Source organism: Chelmon rostratus, chromosome 21 (assembly GCF_017976325.1).
Source record: "Chelmon rostratus isolate fCheRos1 chromosome 21, fCheRos1.pri, whole genome shotgun sequence".
Classification (NCBI taxonomy): domain Eukaryota; kingdom Metazoa; phylum Chordata; class Actinopteri; order Chaetodontiformes; family Chaetodontidae; genus Chelmon; species Chelmon rostratus.
The window spans coordinates 14,106,517-14,134,160 of NC_055678.1; the positions used below are offsets into that span (position 1 = coordinate 14,106,517).

Here is a 27,644-nt window from a genome sequence, read left to right on the forward strand (position 1 = left end):
AGCCCTCCTCCCCATCTCTGTCACTCTCTCATCACAAAGAGCGGCTGCTTTACGACGGTCTGGCCTCAGTAAAAGCGTAGAGTTGTAAGGGGGTGGGGTGGGTGGGGGGCACAGAAGGCTGTCGGAGAGGATGTAAATTACACACATAAAACTCCACACTGGCACTGAGCTTCCCCCAAGAGAGAGAGAGACAGAGAATGGAGGGGAGGAGGAGGGATGTTTGCCGTAACTTCAGAGAGGAAGGGAACGGGACAGACAGAAGGAGGGGAGAAAAAAAGAATAAGATGGTATGCAGAGAGGAGGCGGTAAAAGGGATGAAAGGGAAGAAGAAATATGTGAAAGAAATGACAGCAGACAAAGATTCAGTCTGCGTGAATGTAAGAGAAAGAGGAAAAGGAGTGTTAAAAGTTAGTAGAGAGCCATCATTCCGCACATGAATTTTCCTGTCAGAACCCTGTGCATGCGCCTCCTTGACACAATCCCCCATAGCAACCGTCTTCCCCTCCTGATCGTCATAACCTCCTCCCATCCTTCCCTCAATATCCCTCCCTTCCTTCTTCAGGGTTTTTTTTCCCCTCATCTGTTTGTCCATGCACCTTCACACTCTTCACCGGGCGTTTTTGGATGAATGTTCATTCTTGCTGATAGAAACATGCCACGATGAGTTTGGACACAATATGCCGCCTCCACCCAACAGGTTTGGTTTGCTCCTGTGCAGCAGGAGTGGAGATGAGACCACTGGCGTTCTTCAGGAAATTGGGTGTGCATTGTAATGCAGCCATTATTTTGTATCTTGGCAACATTAGAGAGAGAGGGAAACTGACTGTAATCAGGGCTTCCTCTCTCCCAAATAGGAGAGTGCAGAAGGGATATTGTCAATTGTCCTTCCCTATTCCCAATGTTGAATTGTTGTGGTCTGTTTCAATTGCTTCCAAAGTCCATGTTTCATTTTAGGCCTGCGTTTAATGATTATTTTCATTGTCCATCAGAAAACTGCGAACATGCTTCTCAGGGTCAGAGATGACTTCTTCAGAATGCTTGTTTGTCAACATTTGCCATTTTTGTTTAATAATTGACACAAACAATTAATCAGTATCAGTTAATCAATGCTTCAGAGAATCGTTTCAGCACTGTGCAGTTCACGAAATAGCAAAAAAATGGATCTACCCTGTGCTGAATGTGAAAATCTCCACTGCAGCGAAGCATCAAAGTAACAAAGCCATTTAACACTATTCCACAGTAAGACTTTTTTGCTATTGTTACTTTGTGTAAATACTGCACGGGAAAAATGATATATTGTATATTAAGCTAAGCAATATGCATCCACTAAAAAACAGTATGTCTTCTACACACATACACTTGGAGATCATTTGTTAGCTACTCGATCAGTGTAGCCACCAGGAGTGGTGTATGAGGGGCAGCTGGCTCCTCTCTCACTGCCTGGCTGGACCTCTGACTGCTGCACTGTGCTCGATAAGCCTGGGGAGCAGAGCCGTGTGACCAGTAAACCTCATGGCAGCTCGACATGGTGCCAGACGGCAAAGCGGTTAAGTTGATTATATAGAGTGGTACACTTCCTCAGGGAGCTGAAGAGGGACTGAGGTACAGTACTGAGATACGGTGGCTTGAGGGAGATCAGTTGGATAAGATATGCACAGAGAGAGAGAGAAGGAGTCGGAAATTACGTGGAAGAGATGAGTAGAAGAGGGAGGATGAGAGGAGGGTAAGGTTGTAAGGAACAGAGAGGAAAGATCAGAGATCTTCTAAAGTCTAAAGCAGTGAACACACGTCAGTACAGTGGCATAAAGTGAATGATAGATCTTGAGTAAAGGAATCTTTGCAAGATGTTTGGAGGGATGAGGTTGGCTCTACGCACTGGTTTCCCCTCGTCCTCTCTGATGCCTGACCTCCCTCTTGCTCCTGGTGAAAGTGTTTATCTCGACCAAACCAGAGTCAGTGCTGGAACAGTGAAAAGACCAGCCAAGACGGTTTTGGTGAATTTTATTGTGTTTCTGTCGAGTTTGAATGAAGTGTGTTTTATGATGATCTGCGAGGCAGAATAACAGCCTCTGTCAATGGAGTGTGGTGGGTTTGAGGGGAAGGATATAACACCTCTCTCTGGTTAAACAAAAAGGATCTTACTCTTGAATAAAAAGGTCTATCTCTGTGGGCATCCTTACCATAATGTTAGCATGTCTGGCTAACTACCTTACTACAGTAGTAACCAAGCGTTCTGTCCAAAGGCAATGGGCAGTGTTATTAACTTTATACATTATTTCGTGGGTTTGCAGGTTACAATGGTAAAATGGCTGTTCAGGATATGTCTGCCTGTGAGCTGAGATGCAACTATGCTATTATTAGAGCAATGATAGCAGCATGGTCCTGCTCTTTGTTAGTTTTGGGGAAGTTCACACTCCAGAAACTCCCGCCAAACATGCATTAGGCTGATTAGGCTCATTCCCCATATCCTCAAATCCTTCTCTCTTGTAAAAGTGAAGCGCTATAAAGCATAGCCTAAATCTAAGTGGTGCAATGCCTGTCAAAGCATGTTTTCCTTCTATGACAAGTATCTAAACAAGTAAGTAATTAGCCTAGATTTTGTTATTTTTTATTTTTAATGCCATGTTATGGGGCAAACTACCTCTACACTGCAATACACAAACAATGCTGCTCCTTCATATACATTAATGGATCAATGACGGTGAGGATGCTGATGTTATGCCTGGGACATGTAGCTTTAGCATCATATCATATATGCAGACATTAAGTACATACTTCAGACCCTTTTACAAGGTTCTTGTTTTAAAATGTGTCCCATGCAAACGTCAGCTGAAGACAGACTTCACAGCTGACTCACAGGGTTTAAGCATTAGCATTAGCTTACATTAGCTAACAACACTTACAAATCTCCTAGCGAGAGTCATAATTTATATAAGTCCATGGCTGTCAGCTAGAAAATTAGTCGCTTTTCTTTACTTCTGTGAGAAATCGAAGACCTCGTGTTTCAAAAAATTGCTGTGAATTTGTAATCTCCTCCGTCATTACTGTAAACTCCATATGTGCAGTGCGAAAATGGAAAGCAGGCATAGCAACAGTAACTGGGGAGGATGGGCCTTAGCGAAGGGTCAATTGCCCCAAATGATAAAATTGCAGTCTGTTTCACAGCTGCCGGCTGCTGAACCAATATAAAAATTTGATGTCCCAATTAGTCACTTAAGGACTGGGAAATAGAGTCCAGGTTGAAAAGTACTGAATTTTCTCTTAACATGCTTGCTTCCTTGAAAATGGATGTTGCTGCCAAACTGTGTTTTTTTCATATGAGTGAAGCAGCTCTCTAATTGCATTTGTTACCATGCCAACGATCATCTTTCACAGAAAAGGAAATGTTTTTTAGTCTCCTATAAAGTGTTTCTCTCCTCTATCTAAATATACTGCTATATCCACCAAGCAGAAAGAAATGAAAACATAATTATTTATTTCGCATAATTCATGTCCTCATGTTCATGTTGTCTATTCTATATAAGTTCTGCTGTCATTTGACCCAGTTTTTAGTAGATGTTGTGGTTTCAGAATGCTCACAAAGGCAACTGTGTTTGTTTCTTGATTGTACAAAATTTTAACAAAGTTATATATACACTATCTATACACTATATATATATATCAGACATACAGTATATTTAAATAATGCACACTGACAAATGATGTATACTGTAACGATTTCTACAAAGGGCTTAGAAGCCACATCAATTCACAAATTAAAACAAGAAAAAATCTGGACAGTAACGGTACAACAGTGTTTAAAGCCAATTATGAAAAACCACTTTTTTCACTGCGTGAATTAGGCTCTGTTGTCGCTTTGCCATTGTCATTGCATGTGTCAGCCATATTGTGCGGCTCTGCTTTGGGACAACAGAAATACCCTAGATGATGTGTCCCACTCAGCTGTTTTGCCAGACGATTGGATTTTTGGCACAGAGAGAGAGAGACAGAGAGGGAGAGGATGGCCTCCATTGTTGTCTGCTTGCTGGAATGATCGTGCACCTGCATGTTGCTGATGGTGAGATTTGCTGTATGTGTGTGTGTGTGTCAGTGGTGGACTGTAACAAAGTACATTATACAGCTTTATGGCAGCCAGTATCTCCTACTCACAGCTCAATTACCATGATCTGAGACAAAATTGCATTAACCAAGAGTGTGTGTTGCTGGGCGGGTGTTGGTGAGGAGAGGTTTTTTTTTTCTAATTCAAGTGATTGATTGTTGGCCAAGATCTATTGACTAAACCTGTTTAATTAGCTTGTGTCTATCTCTACACATGGAGCTGACTTTGTGTCTGTTTACAGCCTTTGCACATTTGCACCTGACTCCCTGTTTGTGTGTCCCAGTTCAAACATTAGAGGCTCCCTGCTCATTCATCTGTTATTAGGTAGCAGCTGCAGGTCTGAACGGTGGGTGTGACATGCACATGGACGTCATTGGTGTCATTGCATTATTGGCCATTGTTATTCAGCAGAAGCCTCTCTGACACAAGTTATGATTATCACTCCAAGTTCATCCCGGAGCACTCTGGCTAGCTGCCTGGGTTTGACTGTTGAACCCTGAGGTGTAGTCTAGCAACTCCCTCAGCTCCAGGCCTGCAGGGCATTGTGTTTATGTGTGTATGTGTTTGTGTGTGTGAGAGAGAGAAAGAAAGTGTTTATGTGCGTGCATGTGTCAGAGAGAAGGGGATAGAGTGTTTTGTGTTGCTGTGTCGCTGGTCAACCATCTTTATTGCCTGATCATAGGGAATGGGTAAGTGTTCATACGTGCATAAACTATAATATATGTGAATCAACTATACAGGTATTGGCATACTACACATACTCTCTATACGTTTGTACAATTGTGTATGTGTGTGTTTGTGACCCTGCATGCATTTTTAGCTGCATAGATGCACACGTGTCCTATGCATCTGAGCGTGTGTGTGTCTGTGTGCACACCTGTCCGTATTCAAATGCTCATGCGCTGTATGCTTTGTTTTGTGGCCGTGCGTGTGCGTCCCTGTTCATGTGCTGCTCCATATTGAACAGGGTTATTTAATGTGAACTTTTTTTGGGACAGCTGAATGTCAGCAGATCCATTATCCTTTATCTGAACTCCCCAGAGCAGAGAGAGATAAAAGAGAGGGAGACGAGGAGTGGTTCAGTAGATGGATGGATGGATGAACGTCAGTGTCCTATGACACACTGCCGTTAACTGTCGCTGTCTGTCCTTCATGAATTATTCACACACAGTCTCTTCACGTGCCATAGTTGCTATGCACTTTATATTTCTTTTTCATATACTAAAGGTAGGACGACAATCCTCCTTTATCAAAACACTGACACCAGTATTGCACTATATTCTCCTGTAGTATTGGAGCAGAGTATGTCCCTCCTTTATTGCAGGCATTTTGAGGATTAAAATTCAGTTAATGTGAAATATCTTCACAATACAGCCAATACATAATTATGATTTTTGAAAAAGAATGTCATTTAAGGGTTAGGCTGGGTTTTCACCTTTTCCATGTTGCATATTATTGTCATGGTTAGTGTATCAAAATAATCTCATACAGCACAGTTTCCCTTGCAATTTATACCACTATTACTAAGAACACACTGTATTAGGTCCATAGAACATCTAATGTCCCTGGCCCTGTTATGTCTCAAAGATATTTGCATGCTATGTGTATTACTGTGAGTGTGAGCTGAATACAGCTTAGAGGGTAGTGTGGAAAGATGTGAGAGTATAACAGTATATCCCTGGCCTCCTAGAGAAAAACAGAAAAAATTAACTAGGAAATTCACAGATGACACTGTGACTGAGTCGCTGACACTGAACAATCTGGACGATTGGCAACTCCTACCACAGATGTACATGCACATACATACACACGCGCGCACACACACACATACACACAATGACAATAGTTGCGTGCAAATGTGCGACACATAGATATCAACCATTTTGCAACATAGGGAAGTTACAGTAGAAAAAAGGAAGTGTAGAAATCAATAGTCATTACTGTTAATTGTGTGTTTTTTAACATCAGTTACTGTATACTGCACCTGGAAGGTCACCACTCTTGTGTCAGAGTTTCTCCAGACTTGCTGCAAAATCTATTTCAAAATGCTGCAAAATGATTCCGATAAGACAAGTCAAGCAGTAACACAACAAACAGGTTTAGTTGTAGGGGAGGAGGAGGGGGCCTTCCATCACAGATGCTGTATTGTACTGACGCTGTATTGAATTAGACCCACAACAAACACATCGAGAAGGCTTGGCAGTGGATTTATTTATCTCAGAACTGGTATATCCCATACCTTCTCTACTCAGCCAGCTACTAAAGTACTTCTAATTGCTGTAATGTAGGGACAGCAACCTCCTGCATCCCTTGAGTGTGAGATCTGCATTTCTGTTTGTACGATGGCTGCCGGGACCATACGTCCATTACATTTAGATACACTTCATCAAAAGAAAAAATTGCATATACTGATGTCAGATAAGGATAACACCATTAAAAGTGTTTTGAGGCTAACCTTTTCCTCTTTTCATAACCTTGCAACAACTTGGCCCTTTTCTGGTGCCGTAGCTGGAGTCATGTCATCCTCTATAAGCCTGCTCTCTGTTTTTTTTCCTTTTATTTATTTTTTTTTACTCTGCATAAGAAAGTTTTGAATCAAACATGTCAGGAGTGTTACCCTTATCTGTAGCAACAGCTGTATTGGTGGGGCTAATGTTGTGGACCAGGATGCTGTAGGGAGGGAAAGAGGGAGGAAGAGAGTGATGAATGATCCATCCAGAGAGAGAGAGAGGGAGATAGAAAGAGATTGGCTGTCGGCCAACTAGGTTAGAGGTTTTATTGTTAATGTCTGCTTGGTTGCATAGAGACTACCTCAGATAAACACACAGACCTGAGAGCATACACACCCCTGGTCAAACACAATCTAGACAGTCTGACGCTTAGCTGTGTGCTAACTGAAATCTGCATCATCCCTTGGTTATTCACTGCAAACATGACAATGTTTGAAGATGCATTTGCAAAATAGTAGGGATAAGAGAGGGGGCTGAGATTCATTAAATGTTAATGCAAATTTCCACGTAGCTGTATGGGTACACAGTATGGTCTGCCAAGGTGTAAACTTTATAATCTCAGTGAGAGATATCAAATCCAAGATAAGCTTTATTGATCAACAGTCAAAAGCAATGATACAGCAGAGATTTGGATGTAAAGCTACAACAGTGCAGTTGACAGATATATGCATTGTGTTGATACTACACCATCTATGCAGGTTGAGTAAATAACAGTGAAAGATGTGAGCTAGGATAGTGAACTGAATATTGGCAGGTTCTGGAGGATGATTTTGTTAACTCCAGATGAGCTCTGACACACCAGGCCTCCCAGCAGCCCCTGGCACTCCTGTTCTCACCTCCATACATGAGCAAGCTCATCAAACCCCCTCAACCTTTTTACACATTTCACTGTGGCACCTTTTTTTCCCGATTAAACATGCAAACACTGATACATGGGGATCCATGCCAAAACACCCCGAGACACACAAGCTCACACGCAGACAGACGCACATATGCACACGGACTGACACTTTCTTGCATTGTCACTGAAGCTTAGCCTTCACTTTTCTGCAAGACTGTTGGCAGTGAGGATGGAAAGACAGGAGAAGCTCCAGAGACAGTAGAGAGAAGGAGAGAGGGAGAGAGAGAGAGAGAGAGAGAGAGAAAGAGGGAGAAAGGGAGGGAAGAAAGGGTGGCAGAATAGGGCTCTTCATCATGCTGTCAGTAAGGTGCAGCTGTAGCGTTAGCAAGGAATAAAGAGTGTTTTTAAAAGGTGCTGCGAGGTGCAGCGAAGATGAGTCGGATAAATGACTTCTCTTTTTCATTCAAAGAGCCTGGCAAAGCCCACAGGGTCACCGTGTGTGTGTGTGTCGGTGTGTGTGTGCCTGTGTTGAGACAGAAGGGGAGAGAAAGTGTGTGTGTGCGAGAATGGGAGGAGAAAGTGTGACGGCGTGCATGCTTTAGTCTGGAGTTTAAGCTCGAGAATGCATGCAAAACCCAGACTTTTGCCATGGCCGGCTGACGTTTTTGTTACTCCTGACACTATAACATATTATGTTTTTTTCTGGCTGTTGCCCCTCTCCTTTCACTACTGAGTGGGAAAAGTAATGTAGTTCAGAGGGGGCATGTAAGGGGGAACAATGGCTCAAAAATATTGAATAAAGCGTGAAAGGGAGCTAGGGTCTTAATGACAATAGGCCAGAGCCGGGGGTGAGGACTGATGATGTGGTTGGGGGGGTCCAGATTGATGATAAATCTCCACTGGTTAAATATTATCAGGCTTCTTTTTTCATGTATCAACCCCCTCCTGTCCTGGTATCACACAGAGAATGGTAAGATGTGGCTGGCTAATGATCTGCCCATCTGAGCCATTCACTTTTTGTACTAGCCCATTTACTTACTATTGAGACACTCCCCCTCTCTGTGGCATCACAACACAGATGGTTTGGGTAGCCATAGTGACTGCCGAGCTTTATTTATGTCAGTCCAAAGCCCTTCTGTGCTTTTTTTTTTTTTAACTCTTGGAAGTTCTGTCACAGATGGAGTGCTGAATTGATAGTCCCAACTGCAAAAGTGGATAATTTAAAGCTTTCAGCAGTCAACATATGAAGGAAAAGTATTTTCCTTCACATATTCCCTATGAAATTGAATAGATGGAGAGAGCTTAGAGGTACTTCTGTCTTAACTCTGTCACTTCACCACAAAAGAGTGATATGGGAGTGGATTTTTACTCCAGTTCCACAAAAACTGCTCCTGTGTTGTGCTTTCCATGTACATGTTTTTGCACACAAGTCATGCACTGATCAGGTGGCTGCAACCAACCAGCAACTAGCCACCAGAGCGGACAGGAGAAAATAAAACCAAATAAAAAGCACACAACAGAACAACTTGCATGATGTTTAAAGAAAAAAAAAGAAAGAGAAGATAGCGTTTATTCGTATTAGAACTGCATATTTGTCTTGACTCCTGTCCCATCTCAATCACGTGGTAAACAGTGAAATTGACTCCCATCCTGCAGGAATCCCACAGGATTCCCCCCAAAAATGTCAGCCTCTGTCCTGCACCTCTTTGACAGATACTTGCCAATGCAGGTCTGTTTACTTAAAATGTTCTAGTCTGTGAGAGTCGTGTCATTGAGATTGCCAAGATATGTGTAACACTGTTAAGCAACAGCCCGACAGTTGCTCTGTGTTGAGAGATGCGGATGCATATTTTGGCATATGATAAGTCATGTGATGCTGGTCATGTTTTCAGTAGAGTGTTCTTTTTTTTCCTTTTGAATATCAAGGGCAGGACAAGCCAGGGCCTGAGGACAAAAAGTTTGACATTGATGTCAATTTTCACTGCAGTTCTCTGGGTTTGTTGTCTGGGCCTGACAAAGGACGAGCCTCTTTGCTGCTGCCCGTGGCTACGCTGAGCAAACCTTTTGACTGCAGAAACAAGCACAGCGCGGTGAAAATCTGTGCTCTGATAGGGCACTTTTCACTGTCAGGGTTGTCCTCGGCTCTCGGATGAAGTTGACCCGTACGCACCTCTGGGACTTGTGGGGGAAAAGGGCTGCCTCTCATCCAATTAACTCCTCTCTTTCATACATATAAATATATAACACACACACACACACACACACATTAGGGCTGGGATGGGGTGTGTGGTGGACAATAACAGCGATGGTGAGAGATGGCAGAGAAAGGGGAGTGGCTGCTCCATCTACATTCCCTGCGCCCCGCTCTTTTGAAATGCTGATGACACCTCCTCCCTCACCCTCATCGCTCTGCTCCCTTCTCTTTTAATGTGGCGGAGTCATCCATTCCATTAACCCTCCTCCTGCTCCCCTCCCCAGGTTAGAATGAAGCAGATCCCCCGCCGCTGGCCTCCCCCCACCTTCCTATAAAAGGCAGGGGTAACAGGGGCCACAGTGGTGACGATGGCAGGGGCATTTGTCATGCTCTGAGCCGCGGCAGTCTGTTGCTCTCCTGTGGGCCTTTGTTGTCCCCAGCTCCCAACTTGCTGGCTAAGCAGGGGATTTCACATGTTTCATTAACATCTGAACCAGCTCGGCACTTTCGCGCATTTCACATTGCTTGGCAGGAGCGTGCATGCACTCAGACAGGCACGCGCTTAAAAACATAAAAAGCAGGATGCAACAAGCACATTCAGTCAGTTTTATGAAAGAGCAAGGGCAGGATTAGAGCTGTATCACACACACCCACACACACAGCCGTTTGGATGACTGTTCACTGCACATTCGGCCCGCAGTTATTCAACCTCTGTGCGGTTCGTGGCACACATCGGGCCTTTGTACTAAGCACAACAACCAGCGTGCCTTGCCCGGCGCCGGTGTTAAGGGCACCACTCAAGTGGAGGTCACTCGCCGAGGCGTTATAATGCTTTGGGCTGGGCACAACAACACTGAGGGCAATCCACTTAAAGTGAACCACCAAACACCCCCCCCACCTCCTGTCTCATATCCCCTCCAGGCCACCCCGTGCATCACACTTCTGAATGGAAAACGGGAAATCGGCCCTCTACAGCACTTCAAAAACTGAGGCGAAAGAAAGCAGCAAGAGGGAGGGTGGGAGAGAGGAAAATCCTGTGCAGGGGGGTTCATGTGAGTGATACAGAGCTGCTTTTTAAACGCGGTGCCTCAGCACCCAGACAGCAGTGCCCTAAGATCTCTGTCAGCGGGAGATGAAACTGCTCGAATCAGGCAACACGGGCAAAATCAAAGCTTGAAAGACCGTTTTGATGAGAGGAAGGCTTTTTTTTTTATTTTCCACACTCCCACATTTCTCACTTTGTCTGTCTTTTTTTGTGAACTCTGAGTTAAGGCCACGAGGGCAAGGCTGCGGTCAAGAACCTGGATGCAGGAAATAGAGAAACGAATGGTATCATGCATCGCTAAATAGAACGTGGCTTGAGTTATAATTGCATCAGTGATGCCAATTTCGTAGTGAGTTTTGGCAGAGTGGAGATGTGGACCGGGCCAGTTCTGCCAGCCCCTGCCATCCTCTTCCTGCTCTGCTCTTCACTTCTGCTCCCTGCTTTCTCCTGTCCCCCTCTGTGCTTTCCTAGAGCACATAATCTCTTTGCCTCAGCCTCCCCATACTCTACATTATGCCAGCTTCTTTTTCTGTAGTTAGTTAGGTAGGTAATTGATTTTTTTCCCATTGTCCATTATTTAAAAATCTTTTTTTTATATCTCATTAACTAATTTTCTGTGTCACTGTTTTTGTTCATACCACCCACCTTTAACATGAAGTGGTGACGCACAAAACACAGATTCTTTAAATGTCCTCAACCTCTTTTTCAGTGTCCTCTGTCACCCGCCTCCTGTCTTGGTTGGTCCCTGTCTCTGTGTGTCATTGTCTGTCTTTCTTAATAGAATTAGTGGTGTGTCCATTCATGTGTTTCTGAGAGCTAATGGGGACCATTCTACGTCCGGGATGACTGATATTGAGATATCCTTCCTCCAGGGTAACATCCATAGCAATTTTCTGTGGATTTGCTGAGTGATGGACTCGGTGCTAAGGAACATAGACCTAATGATCATTGTGGAGATGGGCCCTCCAACTCAAGGCCATAGAGTGTGGGCGATTACAAGCTTTACAATAAGCTATGTCTCCTCCCCCTCCTCTTTCTCTTTCTCTCCCTCTGCTGAGGTATTTCCAGAATGCCGCCGGCCATGATGGATTTATGAGTAGGCCATACTTTGGTAAACACCGATGGTGGGCAGCTTTGTCCTCCCCCCTGTGATATAGTGAAGGTCCCCATAAAAAATGGGAAAACCAGGTTACGGCCACCATAGAGCTGGGCTAAACAATAAAAGGCTTTATGGGCAGATATAGCCCTGTACCATAAATGCTGGAATCTGCCGTCAGAGGGACATTAAAGGGATAATGACAAAGGGGGTAGCTTTCACAAAATCCCTGCAGCCACTAAGAGGGTCTTTTTAGAAAAGACACACTCACACAGATGCACACACACTGAAGATAGCAAAGCACAGATGTGGAGATCTATCGAACAGTTTAACTTTGGGTCAGGCTTTGTGTGTGTGTGTGCGTGCGTGTGTTTGTGTGTGTATCCAGTAGATTGACGGAAAGAAGGTGGAAGCGGTGCAGTGTTCATCGATAACTGCAGCTTGTCCTCACATCGAAGGGTCGGGCCCTCATTACGCATTGGCTCGCTGTCGGGGAGCACAGCTGTTGGGTTTGTCTGGTGCTGGCTGTACAGGCTGCACAAAGCCAGCTGTGCAAACAAACACGCGCATACACACAGAAACTGTAAATGCAGTGAGGGGAACGGAGTGGTAACAGACAGGTAGGTGGAGTTTCAGGTACACTTAAAGGCAAACATGCACCTTGGCACACACACAAGCAAGCACACGCTGACATGCACCCAGGGGAGATGTGATTGTGGTTGGACAGTGGCGTGAGGAAGTTGACTGCTGGGACCACGCCGGTGGTAGGAGTGGGGGCGGAGGGGATTATGGTGCTGATCATCACAGTCGTGGGATAATGCTGCTGACTTGCAGACAGCAGGTTTTTGCCCCACAGCGTGACAGAAACCTGGACATCTCCTTGGGGGAGGAAGGGAAGCACTTTTTACTGCTTCCTAACAGCCCTGATTGGGCTAAGAAAGAAGGAGAGTGGGGGCAGTAAAAATTGTTTGACACCCTCAAGGTCCAGTCAGCAATCTCCTCTCCGCCCTTGCCCATAAAACTCTTTGAATTCCCTCCTAAAATCCTTCTCCCCTCTGTGCCCAACTCTCCCCCCATTTCTCCGCTGGACTCTCAGTTCCAGCTTTGCTCCGAATCAAGGACGCTATGTTTACCGCTCGTGGTATCCCTCTATTATTTGCACTTACATAACCATCTATTTCTGCAAAGCCTCCACGTCTGAATGGTGCTTTAATCAGGCCTCTCCATCGGTTTGCCTGGACTTTATGCAACAACACTTTGAAGCCCAAGCCACGTAACCACGACTTGCCTCTCAGTGACAACTTAGGGGATTGAGACACAATCTCATTCTATCTGGCATTGCTTCCCACCAAAGTACTTTTCCATGTTCTAAGGAGTGTGGTGCTTATTGATGCTGGAACGAGAACAGCCACCTGGACTGGTGTATTAGCCTCAGCTGAACCTCCTGTGACTCTCTTTAAGTTTTTGACTTTACTTAGACGTGAAGACGCAATGGAGACCGCTGACCACTCTCAGTTCCCCTAAATTCATGGCACCAATTCTCAAGTGCGTGTTTGTGATGAGTCACCCTCACGTACAGACTGGACACCACCTGGCACTAAACTAGCACTCAATTTTCCATTGATGTAATGTAATACATCCAATTCCCTAACTGTCTGCCCCTAGGAGCACTCTGTTCCCAGTTCCCTCCTGTGAATATAAAAACACCACATTTATTGCATCTTAGGCACCTGGATGTATTGAGCCCTTTTTAAGGATGACAAAGTGACTTTTTTGTTTTTAAAAAAATGTTAGAAAGCTGTGGGGAAAGGACATTTGTTCAGGTCTAATCTTCTATTCCTCCCTCCCCCTCCATAATAAGCAATGATCAACAATCCGTTATCTCTTAGCTTGTTCTATGCTATCACAGGGTATTACCCGAGGATGAATGCTCTCCCCTTGGAGAAGAAAACAGAGCCTGGAAAATTAGCATTTTCTGACAGCTATTACTCACAGGGCTAATCCTGTCAAGGAATGTGTGGCTGCACTATCAGTGCAGGCAAGGGGTCGCCGTGGCTCAGGCCTGCACACTGGGTTCTTATCAGGCAGGGTAAACACACTGGGGCCTGCATTAAATAAGTGTCACAGTCAGTGGGGGCGGAGCAGGCCAAGCCCCCCTGCCAGGCTCCGTGCAGATAATCCCTCTCAAAAACCCTGTTGGTCAGACTCAGCTGTGGCCTGTGGCTCAGGTGTATTGTTCCGGCAGGGGTGTAGATAACAACACACAGTCACACAGTTTTTGGCCATGTCCTCATTAACGCAGGTATATTTGAAAGTGCTGTTCATGTACCAAATGTTTTATGTTCATACAGGCATTTTCAGGTCAATTTTGAAAAGTTTTGCATCCACGCTGGCATACAGAAACAATATAAAAATACTTAAGATTGCACTTGATGAGACGTGACAGCTGATTTTGCAGTCATAGACAAGTTGTCAGAAACTGCCTGTGCATGCTCTTGACCTTGACGTCCCAATCATTGATTAAATGTGCTGGATATTTAATATGTGGTCTCCTATTTTAAGAGGGTGAGCCCAATTTTTACTCAGTGTCAAGGTCTAAAAGTAGTCACGTGATGTAAGATGTTCTTAAGGTGCGTGGCCTTTATTTCTACAACTTGGTACGATGAGACAACTTACACAGCCAGCAGCTGTATACAAGAAAGTTTTTTGAGCGTGAGACTGGTGATGCGTTCTTGAAAAGTTTGGATGACTTTGTGAGGCCGTGGCTTTAGCTGTCACTATATTCATTCAGCATTGATATTTGCATCACCTGAATAAGAAAAGGGAATATTCATGTCGTATTCAAGCCGTATAGCTTTGGTATGGACGCAAGCCCTTGTGCATGACACGGCTCTGTGTTTGCATAACAAGTTGCAACAATGCTGCACGGAATGTTGCAGAGTAAAGGTGGAGTAACATTTATTGGTGAGGTGGTGCAACTCTGAAGCAAAACAACTTCCTGGTCTTTCCAGCTGTAACCACACTGTGAGAAAAGTGTCAGTTAACTTACCATGACTGGGTGACTTTGCCACTTTTCTTACTTTATGTGTGCTGGCTTAACTGAGGCGCCTCTCTGGGCAGCATTCGAGGAAAAGTGCAATGGTGCTACACTGAGTGTACAAGGTGGGAAACCTTGAATAATGTGGGATGAGAGAGAGCCAGAAAGGCGAATCCGAGTCAGCCAGTGGGTCACCAGGAGGTGAGGCTGCCTACTTCCCTGGGTTCAGGGAAAGTTCAGCCGCATAGCATTAGGCAAATTAGGGAGACTGGGGTTGGGGGAGAGAAAAAATCGGAGGGTAGGGACTGATGAGAGCATGGGGGAAAGGGTCAAATTAGTTGGAAGGAGGGGCCCAAATAAAGAGTGAGAACATAGACGGAAACTTCCAGGAAAAAAGAGTGAGAGAGATGAAGTCTGGTGCAGCAGTCATTATGTCCATGAACTTCGTGTAAAGATATGAAAGACTCATTACAGAGCTTATATAACTTAATCATGTCCTCAAATACATTCCTATTTAAAGTCCCCACACCTAAATCTGAGGGAGCCCCCCCCCACAGTCCCATGCAGGGCCCGGATTTAGATAGAGGGACATCCATGGTGACGTCCCTGAAGGGGTTAAACGTAGGAGGAGCAACACATGAAAAGGGACCGAGGGTAGGGAGAGAAAAAAAGAAAAAGAGCCGAGTGGAGGTGGAGCCAAAGCCCTCAGCTGCTGTGCCTTGTCACATTTTTGCAGAAGATGATAGCCGCACGGTTTGGTGTGGGAATGATATAGGCTTCGCTCTCCAAATACAAACAAGGCGGTGCTGCAAGTTGTCTGCAAACCTGGATATCGGAGGGCAGGGTCTGACCGAGGGAAGCCGCCGGCCGCTGTAGCGCACGCAGGGAGACCGGTTCATTCACGCGGCTGACAGGAGTCCACCCACGGCGGGCGCAAACGGGACAACCGACCGTAACCCAAAGGACAAACTGCAATAAGACGGAATTCCCTCTCTGATGTTTGCGCTTTCGTCTCATTGATAGTTTTCCTGTGTTGTCGACAGGGACTTTGGAGATTTGTGTCCTCTCCTCTGGGATTTTATTCTGCTTATTCTCTCTTTATGCTGCGGATACAGCCTCAAATGTTGCTCTCTGTTTGAGCAAGGCCGACAGGACCGATAGATCTGCTGAAGTTAATCGGGTCGTTTTCGGTCTCTTTTTTTTTTTCCTTTTTAGTTTTTTTTTGTGCATAACCGAAGCCGTGTTCTTGCGTTGGACACCATGCAGACTGTGCTTTTAAATGATGTTTTCAAATTGAGCGCAGCCGATTAGGCTACAGAGACACTGATTTCGCTCCTCGATTTGGTTTTCGATCAATACAGTGCTACGAGAAGATGCCAAATGTTCAAATGTCCCCGCTGTGTTTGGATTTGTCACTTTTCCTCTGATTTTGATGCAGTTCCCCCCCGTTTGGCCCCCTCAGTTTCTACCTCTGCTGGTGGCGAGCTGAGACCCACACGGCTCGTGTGCTCCTGCGTGCGCGACAATACTTCGTTTTCTGATAATAATCCGCTGCTGCCATCGTCCTGCGCCGTATGATGTATGAGAGTGTGGACGTTGTGGGACTGAATCCCAGCCCGAACCCGTTTTTAATGATGGATTACTACAACCAGAGCAGAGGATGCTTGATCCCAGAGAAAGGACTGGTGCCCGGAGCGCCCCATCCCTACAGCACGTCCATCAGAAACCAGCACTGGAACGGCTCCAATCACTGTAGGTGCCTTTTCCTGCCTGCTCAACTTCATTTCACTAATTGGGGAAGTTAAAAGCCTCTATAACCATGTGTGCGCGTGCTTTTACAACCTATATAAATGTCGTGTTTTCATTTCAGTTATTTTTTTAATCAGACAGCAGTTGCGACTATAATTCATATTTTACGGCCTTTATTCCTGTGTTACCAGCCTGTTTTATTTCAATTATTTAAACCCCATAATATGTGCCAAACAGCATTGCATGTTATCGCCATCACTGAGCTTCATAACTGCATTATATATACTTGACCCACTTTCGGCTCAGTCTCTCCTGCCTCAGTGTGCGCCCAGGCTGGGTATTTTTTCTGCGAAACCTCGGCGAGACTGCGGCGCTTTGATCCGGGCCACGTTATCCAAAGCTTTTTACGTTCCTGAAATATGCACTTGATACAAACAAGGTTTTGCAAGGCATGCCAACGTTAATCAGATCAAACTTTCCTGCCGGTTTTATCCCTCGGTTCCTCTGGTAATCTGGATAGCTGTACCCACAGGCCACAGGGCAGCACGGCCTTAACTGAGCAGTTTGGTCTATTTAATGTTCCAACCAGGCCTTGCGCTAATTAAATATATTTTAAACAGGTGATTTATATATTTCGGGTAGGCTGGGGAAGGGTTTACAACACAAGTGCAGGATAAGAATGGACTTTTGCTGTTTAATGTTTACATCACATATTTATCCTAGCATCTTAACATCTTCTGTCAGAGCGCATGCATTACCATAAATATTTAAATTCTAATAAATGCAATCAGAAATTAATATTTGTAGCTTTCAGAGCCAAGGAGGGATGATGACAGGCTTTCTGCCATGCCTATAAATAGCATGCCAGCATCAGATGCTTCTAAAATCTCAGTAAGACTTCAGTTTGGATAAGTGATTTAGTCTGTGCACGTGTGTGTGTGCGTGTGTGTTTTCTTGGGTTGAGTAACCGCCTCCAGCCATGGGAGATTTCAGTTTATTGATACGGTATCTGCTGCAATAAGAGAGAGTTTTATTGCAACAACAAAGTATCACAGAGGCCCTTCCCATTCTTTACCTCAAAGGAGCTGCACTGCACAAAGCTCAACCAGGCCTTTATAGAAGAGATAGCTCTGTTGTCTTTCACAGCTGAAGGAGTGTAAAAGGCAGGAATCTCCACAGGCCCTTAAGGGCCAATTTCCTCCTCGTCTCAAGACTATAGAAACACACGACAAAGGGAAATTTAAACAGGAATTTCGCATGTTTGGCAGCAACAACAAAAGCACTGGAAACGGTTCTGTTTATGCAGTAGTTTTTCTCTCTTTTTCACTGCTTGTTTTTCCGAGTCTGATGAGATTAGAAATTCCTCTTGACTTATAGGAAAGCTCTGATGCATTTTTCAAAGCAGATATCCAGCGAGCTTGATAGTATTTATTGAACTGGCCCACTAAACGGCTCTAGTGGCAGCATTGATTCAAACCATGTGAGCTCTTCTGAGGGAGGCTGTGGGGGTTTGGCCCAGGAAAAGACCTCTGATCCCTTACTCGACTCCACATTGTGTTGCTCAACGGAGGAGTTGCAGGGGGAGTGTGTGCGTGTGTATGTCGTCCGGGGGGGTTGGCAGGGCTGCTCTTTGCCTTACTGCTTGAACGTAATAAAAAATTTAGTGCACAACCAGGGAGCGGTGGCAGTGGGGGGGTTTAGACTAGCGAGGCACAACGTCCGTTAGTGTCATCACGTGGCTCGGAGGCTTATTGGATCATATGGGTAGAAAACAAAACAGAGCAAGATTTCTTTTTTAACCTCCCGTTCTCGAGCGGGGATCCAAGCCAGTCAGGCTCAAAAGCACGAGACAATCCCAAAAACATCTGCTGGCTTCATCTTTTTCTGGACTCGTTTTAAATACAAACTTCACAGACAGTAGTTTCATGGTATGTTATCCTCTGCACGTGGCTTAAGGAACAGATTGCTGGTGGAGCTAAACTTGTTTTTTTTTTTCTTTTTACCCCCTCACTGCTTTTCCTTTTTAGTCCTCTGTTTTTTCAACCACTCCACATTGGATGTAACTATTCATTATGGGCTTTACAGACGAGCTCTCTGGCTCTAAGAGTGCACTCAATGACATGTCCGCTGAAATAAATGACCTCCTGGACCTATTAAGTGGCTGGGCGCAAATCCAGATCATATGGGTGCTTCATCTCCGATGTTATTGTTCTTTAAAGATGCAGCCACTTCCGTTGTTTGACTGCTTACATTCAGCTGCTGTCAGCGCAGGTTTGCCCACTCACAGGCCAAGCTGTTCGTAATCTGGTATATCCAGAGCAGCAATGCTGAGTCTTTACGGTGAAAAGGCTCTGGTCTTGCAGATTAAATGCACTTGATTTTTCACTGAGTGCCTGTCAGAGTCCTTACAATAATTATGGGCTCATGCATGAAAGAATGTGCATGGTCTTGTTCACATGACTGTCACACACTTAAAAAACTGGGATATGAAGGAACGAGGGATTGCATGGGGTGGGCTCAAATGCTGCCCCGCTCTTTGTTTTTTTCCTCAGGCTGCCCACAGTACGAAAGAAAGCGGTCACCAGGGATTTCCATAGAGAGTAGACAAGGCAGAGAAGGGCGAGCTTTAGCTAGTTTGTCTTCTGAAGTCAGGGCCTGCCAAGCGGGCTATTGGACACGAACACTGTGTGTCTGAGGGGCAAGTGACTGGCAGCTTAATCTGACTCATGTGGTATTTAAGTGCGGAAGTCCCTTTGCCTAGCAGGAGACGAGGCCCAAGAAGAAACAGATGGTATTTTATTGTTTTTTCGGTGCAAGAGACTGTAAGAGCAGGAGCAATTTCAGGCAACGATGAAGGGGGAGGTTCGTCGCTGAAGATTTTTTTTGAAGAGAAAAAAGCAAGAAAGTTTGAGCTTTGCTGTCGAAGCACAAACCCATGTGGCTTCTCTTTCGGTTTCTTGAGAGGCTGCAGCAGCAACAGCGTCCCAAAAACCCGGTTTCCGCCATACAGTTCAGTTTCTTACACGGTTTTCTAGTCACCCCTCTGTTGAGGTGCCTAGCACACTGATCAAGTGGTAGAAACACTGCAGTCTGTTGATTGGTCAGATAGAAACAGAGCACCTAATCGTTTTATCATCTGCACTCTGATCCAGGATTTTCCACCTCTCAATCTTTTGTCATGCTGCTTACAGCCAGTAAACAACCACATACAGAGGAGAAAGGATATACGATGTTGTTATAAGAGTAGAGTAGCTGTGTGTGAGTATATATGTGTGGTGAGTGTATGGTTGAGAGGGGGAGCGAGCAGCAGAGAGGTGACGGTGAATGCCAGTGGAGCAGAGGACAATGTCAGCAGTAAGATGACAGTCTGGCAGTAAATGTACAGTATAGGTTACAGTGTGTCAGTTAATAATGCTGCAGCTTTCAAGACCAAGAAAAGTCCCGTCTGCTGTTTCTCAAGTGTTGGAAAAGTGAGGCGATCAGCCCCAAAATCCTGGTTACAACTCCACCAACATTTAGGACTGCTGTCTGTAGGAGAAATGCAAAAAAGATCTAGGGTTTAGGTACAGGTAGGCACGGGTTTCAAGGGTACTTTACCGAAAGTGTTTGGTGGAAATGCAGCTTAATTGTTTTTGCTGTTCGGCAGCAACATGGAAAACTCTGGGTGACGTGTTTGGACTTTGTGCAGGCCAGCAGATTGGTGTTGGCCTTGCGAAAGAACTGAGAATTTCACTTCCTCCCCCTTTATTTATATATGCTGATTTTATTTGGCAAGTGTGTCCGGAGAATTGGGAAAAACATGAACAACAGAGCATAAACAGAGAGAAGCTCGTCCTGTCCCCAAACAGAATTGGCCGGAGAACTGTCCGTTTCTGACATTGAAAGGGGGTTGCTGTCGTAAACAGCTGGAGAAAAGGTCATCTATGAAGGCAGAACGTTTAGTACCAAATTGAATTTCATGATCAGTCCACTCAGGATTTCTTGGCAAAGCTGATTATAACTTTAGTAGAATTACAGCTTGTGATTTTGTTGACATAATGTAGCAATGCAAATCCCAGGCCTTAATATTCCTGAACTGCAGTGTTTGCCCTTAATGTTAATGCCGAATCCCTGAGCCTTATATTTCCTGCATGTGCTTATAAGCCACGAACCTCTGCTTTCATGGAAAGGCTGATGATAGAATGGACTCTTCCTCCTGGGGCTTTGTTGATCCCAACTTGATGGAACTGGCAGGATGGATGGACACCATTGAGGCAAGGTCCCCTGTTCTTCCAGGGAAGGCAAGCGTCAGGCCGGCTCCTTATTGCACCACATCTGCCTAACCCTTTACAGCCAGTGGCGACAGTGATTTAGTGGCCTGAACGCCACAGAGACTGAGTGTGCGTGAGTGAGAGATCAGTGTGTGCACAGAAACACGCCTGCTTTCACCTTCAGGTGAACATCAATAACACATTTTGTCATCAAGGTATGTTTGTAATGGCAAAGGGGTGACGGGAGTTCAACTGTGCTGCCGTCGCTCTCTTGGGAAGGGCCGCAGGGCAGCATTTCACAATCTGCCATCACTCACTCCCAAAACGCCACCTTGCCACCAACCTTCAGAGCTGTTGCTGCCCTTTTTAATGCGATTCATCGTTTACTAAATAGAGATGCCCTCAGAACAGGATGGTCACTGTGCCACAAGGTTACCAGGAGCAACACAGACACACTTTGTTTGATAGCGCCTGCAGTTTCAGTCATTTGGTTAAGGTGTAATGAGTGGGTGTGGTCCGTCATCCTGAATATTGGCAGAGCAACTGGGCTTTGGACACATACAAACAATGCCATGTCTGACTGTCAGGTTTTTGTTTTCTCCTGGGGTGGTATACTGCGGTGTTACTCCTTATTGAGTATGTCAGAAATTCAGCATATTTTTTTTTGGGCAGCGTTTTTGTGAACGCAGAAACACGCGCTCAGACCCACCGATGGGCCCCAGCTTGTTTGTAGAGAGAATTAGCCGGAGGCATCAGTCGGAGTGTACTGTACACCAGTTTGGTTTGACGCTAAATCCCCAAACAAGGGTTGGTGTACTCTGCAAAGCCCCCTTTGATGAGCAAAGCAGGGCACACAAAAGATCGAGGCAGTGTCATTGATTCATCAGGGCTTAAAGAAGGCAGCTGATGGCAGACAGTGTGACATGGGGCCGTAATCTCGCTATCATTAATTACAGTCTCCCTCGTGTCTGTCCTCTTATACACACACATCCACACACACTCACACACATGTACAGGGGTGGGAGGGAGATCGAAACAGTTCAGGTTAAAGGGGGGTTCTACTCTCTAAAATATTCATAGCTTCTTCATTTAAATCAATTCAGCTCTACGGGGGCATTCAAGCGTCAACTGTCAGAAATTGAGCTGGGCCTGTTGTAATCACTTCTTTACTTATCTCTACAGATGGCTTGTTCGCAATGGGCTCTGCATGGCTAGCTCACCAGCACATTGAGAGAGGGCTCTCTCTCTCCCCCCTTCCCATCTCTCCATCCTATCTCCATGTTTCATCCCCACCCTCTCATAATGGAACACACATAAATTCATCTGGGTATTGAACCAGGGACATTCATCACCCCAGAATTCATCTGCGAGGCATTTTCATTCCCAAAGTGTCTCCTTTCTCTCTCCCACTTTATCTCTCTCTCCCTCTCTGTTTCCCATCTCCATGGTTGCATTCTCCGCATTGCAAGCCTGAGCCGGGCAGTCAGTGTCACGATTAATCTTTAATGCTCGCCTGCCCTAATTTTTCCTCATATTTTACAAGATTTCCTGCCCTCCAACCCCCCTTTTGCCAGCATCCGCTATATATAGAGTGATTACATGGAATGTTGCCTTGTTTCATCAGTTGCAGACGGCCACTGCCTGCCTCTGCCTCTCCTGTGCAGTCTGCCACACACTCTCTTAGGCCACTAGCTCTGGGCCAAAGCACAGGGCTGCTGCTTCCACCAACACACTCATCCACCGTTTCCCTTTGGGGGAATCTGTGTTAACATCACATGGATGACAACTCTGTACACCTCAAGTAGTTCACAAATGTGCACACACACACACACACACACACACACACACACACACACACACACACCGCGATGGAATGCCCTCCTATTTAGAGAGTGGGACAGCCGAGAAAATAGGGTAGAGGTTAGTATGCTAAAAATACAAGAGCCTGGCAGTTCTCCTGCTGTCTGGGCAGAAAATAGCACTGTGTTGCTGCCGTCTCAGTCAGCGTTGTTAACTAAGGAGCAAGAGAGAACGCTCTGCCCCAGCTCATGTTTGTGTTTCACGCAAGAAAGGCGAGGGATCTCTGAATCACTCCAGCTTACCCCGATTTATTTGTGCCCACAAAAACAAAGTTCCCTCGGCTATAACTGTGCTTTTAATAAGTTAGCATGCCAGCGACTAAGATAGAAGAGACGTCTCAGTGTTTCAGGTGATCTCATTGCAGTTAATAACTGGACTCCTTATTTGCCCGGCTTTCATTATACCTGGTGTTTGTGTCTTTAACAGGCCCCGAGAGAACACAGGGCAAGCTTGGAGGAAGACCAGCTCTTTCATGTCTTGATTTATAGAAGCCCCTTTCTAAAGTAACTTTAGATATCAGTATTGTCTGTCTTCTCCTCTTCGGTTCCCTCTCATGTCATCCTGGCCCAGCCCAGCTCAGCGTGGCTCAATATGGTCCCACTTAGTGACAGAGGAGATAGGTCTGTCTGTACGCCATTCTTTTCTCTTTCCCACAACCCTTCTGATTCATTTCATATTCATTACGTGTCTGGCTGGAGCCCGGCCTCTGACATTTGACTCTTAAAGGCCCACCTGGGACCAGGATGAAATAGACTGCCAACAGTGCGGCGGAGGTGGGAAGGAAGAGTGTAGTGCTGGATGGTGATGGATAGGACAGCATGTTCGACTGAAGGAGGCAGACAGGCTCGGGTTACAGGCCACTTGTTCCCTGTAAACCTGTTTGTGATATTAGCATTGTGTGAACTGAGAGATGCCCTGTAGATGAGCAGCACCAAACATGTGTAGGTTAAGAGAGGTGAATGAGAAGGGACTGAAACAACTGCATCCTGTTTGTTATGAATAGAGCCAGTGTGTGTTTAAAAGGGAGGTGCTCTGATATCAAGCAGTCCCTTCATTTTAGAGAGATGTATCGTCTAACCTTTGCTGCGACCTGTTGTGTCTTATCTGGGCCATTGTTAGCAAGAGAGAGATAGTTGCTTGGTAGATATCACAATAATTAAGTGGTCGTGTCAGATGCCGAGGAGCACTCATTGTTCTTTGAAAAATAAATATGTCGTTAGTTCATTTACAGAGGGCCCCGTTAGGGTTAAGTGAGTGGCCTACTGGTGTTTGTTTCTGAGTGTTTCATACCCAGAGACAATGCACTGGGAAAGAAACTGAGATAAAGCCCTCAGGATGACACATTCCCTCCTTTCTGGATGAAACCAGACACATAAATGTCCATCTATTCCTCATTCCTTGTCATCTCATTCAAAGGGCCTTCCAGCCCGGATGTTCCCTCAGATCAGGGAAGGGAGGGGGCTGATAGGGAAATATGCAGCCATGTAGCACTTAGAGTGGAGAGGGCACATTCTGTTATTCCACGGGATTTTTAACAGTAACCCGAGGAAAGCTTTTTATAGTAGGCTAAAAAGACGGAGGGAGGGTAGGAAAGAGAGAATGAAGAGGGGCATTTGTTCCTTAGTGGCTCAAAGGTATGATAGAGAAGACTATATGATTTATTTAGTTCCTATTACAGTTGTGCCTTTGCTGAGTTTTGTGTAAAGTCCAACAGTTCTCAAGTAAGCGTCTTAACGCTTTATCATTTGCACACCAACACCTTTGTTTGGTGCTCTAAATGATAGCGCTGTGATCAATGAGGAAGCCCTCCTCTGTGTCTCGTGGAGATAAAATCAGAAGTATAGGAGCCCTTTGACAGCTAGGTCTTCCCCTCCTCTCCATTTCTGCTCCAGCTGGGGACCTGACTAATGGAAAAGGTGACAGTAGTTTGAACCAGAGTTGTCAAGTCGCGCCGTGTGGCGCCCTGTATTAGCTGGTGACCAGCCCCTTAGCTTGTAGCCGTGTTGTTCAGTGCCACTTCCACGATGTGACACCCGGCTTTGCCCTCTCGCCATACGTGGGAAACCTTTGCACAGCACTGCTGCCACTGTGGCGATTCCACAATAGAGCTGGATTATTGTGTCTGGGCTGTCAGCACCTCTCAGCTGAAAGAAAACGAGAGGGAGGGCAGGGGGGAGAGAGAGAGAGAGATCTCAGGCACCGGGAGAGGAAGGGGGCACCGGGAGGGCTGGCATTTTCCAACTATAATCTCTGTGGAGCCTTTCAGGGGGTTTAATGTCATTTTTGGCCTCTGGATTTTTGCCCTTTTCTCCTTTGAACAAAAAGCGGTGGAGAACAAATGGGGAGGAAAAGAACGAGGAAATAAGTGAAGGGAGACAACAGACAGACAGAGAGGGAGAGGCCTGGCCGGGTGACTGATATTATTAGTGTTCTAGTGCGACTGATGGAGCCTTGGCCTGCATCCAGTGGCTGCCAACAGGCCAGCGTTGGCAAATTGAGTCTGGTACAGAATGACCTATATCGCCGTCCTATTTAGTACATTACAGCATTCGTCTTTATCTTGTCTATCTCTTTTATCCATTTCTCTCTTCTTTCATTCTTTTATTTCATATCAAGTGTCACGATGAGACAAAAGCTCCATGTGTGATCTCAGTTTTAATAACCTTAATGTGTGAAGCCCATTTGCCTTGCATAAAAACAATTTCCACTGCCTCATCATGTTTTGTTGCCTGTTCAAAATTGAGCCTTTTCAGTTACAGACCTGTCGAACAGTGAGGGCAGATAGGTGGCAGCTCGAGCAGACCAGTGCTTTTTAGTTTACCTTGCGTGCAATCTGCATGGCTGCCCAAATTTGCTCCTTCTGGCTACAGGCAAGAGTGGCAACACTAATCTTCCCGCCCGTTGTGAATTATGGATTGGATGTAATGCAGCGATTAGACACACGCACCTACACACATGTCCCCCTGCTGCAGTGGTGACCAGCTAGGTTACCCTCTGGCTTTCCTTGGCTGCACATGAAAGTCTAGCCTACAGTGCCGCTCCCTAGCCCAGTCTCATCTTCCCCACACTGCTCACCTCTAATCAACCTCCACAGCTACATACATCCTGAAGCTAGCAAGAGAAGAAATCCACTCTCGTGCATATGCTTGCTAAAGCCTTTCATGGCTCTAATCCCCAACACCAGGAAGAGATGCATGGGAATCTTGGTCAGCTGACTCTAAAGAGGGGGGGAGGAAAGGAGGAACCACAGCGAGGTTGAAGCCTATACCCCCCCTTTTGTAAAGCCTGCTGGGATGCTCCTTGGGCTTGACATACCCAACCCCACCTGCCCTTAGTGCTCAGCGGGAAGCTCCATCACTGGCTTCCCCTGAGCTGGCCTACTTGGGACTGTTTGATCTCATTGTGGAAGCAAGCGAGCCTGCCCGCTGCCTGGCAGGCAGAGAGCTCCTTGATGCTGAGGGTTGTGGAGGTGGAGCAGGCTTCAGTGGAGAGGCTTAATAACTGTATTAACATCGGTAGCTCCCCCAGGACCCACGCCTACACAGCAGAGGGAGGAGGGTGTGTGTGCATGTGTGAGGGGGGGTAGCATGGCAAAGCTGTCTTTTCACACTTTTAATGCTCTGCCCTAATTTTCTGTCTTCTCCTGCTCTCTTTTCAGCTCAGTTTTTCAATTGAGTGTGATTTATAAATCAAGATATATTAGAGCAGCAAACTAAATGCTTAATTTTCTCTCTTCATTACTCTGTTTTTATACACATTTCTTATTTTTTCGACAGTTTCTTGCTCTTCATCGGTTTGTTTTCTCTCGCTTCCTGGGAATTCGTCTCTTCATTTTGTCCTCTTATTTGTCTTTTCTCTAATTATTGGTACACTTTCTTACACCTGGCCCTTAATTTGTTCAGATTGACGTTGTTGTTCCATCCCAAATTCGTTCTCATCAAATTAAACTAATTGGCTCCCAGATGTGTAATAGTATAATCAGTTTTAAATCGAAAGTACTGTATTCTTTCCTTACCTGTGTATGTCGCTATTCATGACAGTTTCTCTTATCCTTTGAATTATACATGGAAAACTGTTGAATAATTGATAGGCCCCACTTAGCTTAATGGACAGAGTTAACTGGGAGAGGCGGGCGTTCCTACTTGCGGTGGAGCTGGGTCGCAATAAACAGCACCCAGTCACCCCCAGGGTCATAATGAGGCCCGGGTCACAAGGCAGGGAGACGTAGCAGTCGGCAGAGGCCAGCCGGGGTTAACTGGACCCCAGAGGGAAACAGGACAGGAGGGAGAAGTGGGAGCATTAACACCAGGCTCACCTGAGGGCTCAGCTCACGTTACTTCCACTCAGGGTTTTTGGCAAGTCTACTAACGTGCATAGGTAGCAAGCATGGTTTTGTATGTGCATGCAACCTTCCATAATGTGTTTTTACACTAGTTTTCTTCCACACACACATACTTGGAGTATGGAGGCATGCTTTACTCTACACATGGACACGCAGAGTGTTAAATGTTGTATGTTGTTGATAGAAGTGTTCCTTATAATTCATCAATTGTAGACTTCATCATTTGCAAATAAAATCTTTACATTAAACCTCTATATGAAGAGTATATTTAAAGCTTTCTATTGCTTATTTGCAAGTAAAAAACGTAGTGATGAGTGGCAACCATGACAAGATCAGAAAGCCAGCAATGTTTTTTTAGCTCTGACAGTATTTCTGTACAGGTTGATCAGTAATATAGTCGACTAGAAATGCGTCCTTGGTACAAAGTATGTATTTATTCTATTTGAAAACCTCAGTTTTTTGGACTGACACTATTGGGAGAGATCAACATTGGCTCACTAAAACCAGTCCACTGACTGGTGGGCAGCCATATCACAGGAAATGATGTGTATGTGTGTGTATGTGTGTCATGATCAAATAGCTCCCCCCAGGCTACATTGAAAGGTCGGGGATCCATGCAGG

General features: G+C 45.4%; 1 protein-coding gene across 6 annotated transcripts in view; it reads left to right on the plus strand.

Annotated features, from left to right (window-relative positions):
- Positions 1-27,644, plus strand: part of raraa (retinoic acid receptor, alpha a) — a 143,118-nt gene that overhangs the window by 88,638 nt on the left and 26,836 nt on the right. The window contains exon 1 of one of the 6 annotated variants that reach the window (XM_041962246.1): positions 16,053-16,574. The exons of the other annotated variants lie outside the window; for them this stretch is intronic. Within the exon in view, the coding sequence (XP_041818180.1) occupies positions 16,397-16,574 (178 nt within the window). The 5' untranslated portion in view covers positions 16,053-16,396. Of the gene's footprint in view, positions 1-16,052; positions 16,575-27,644 lie in introns of those variants that run through there. 6 annotated transcript variants of the gene reach the window in all.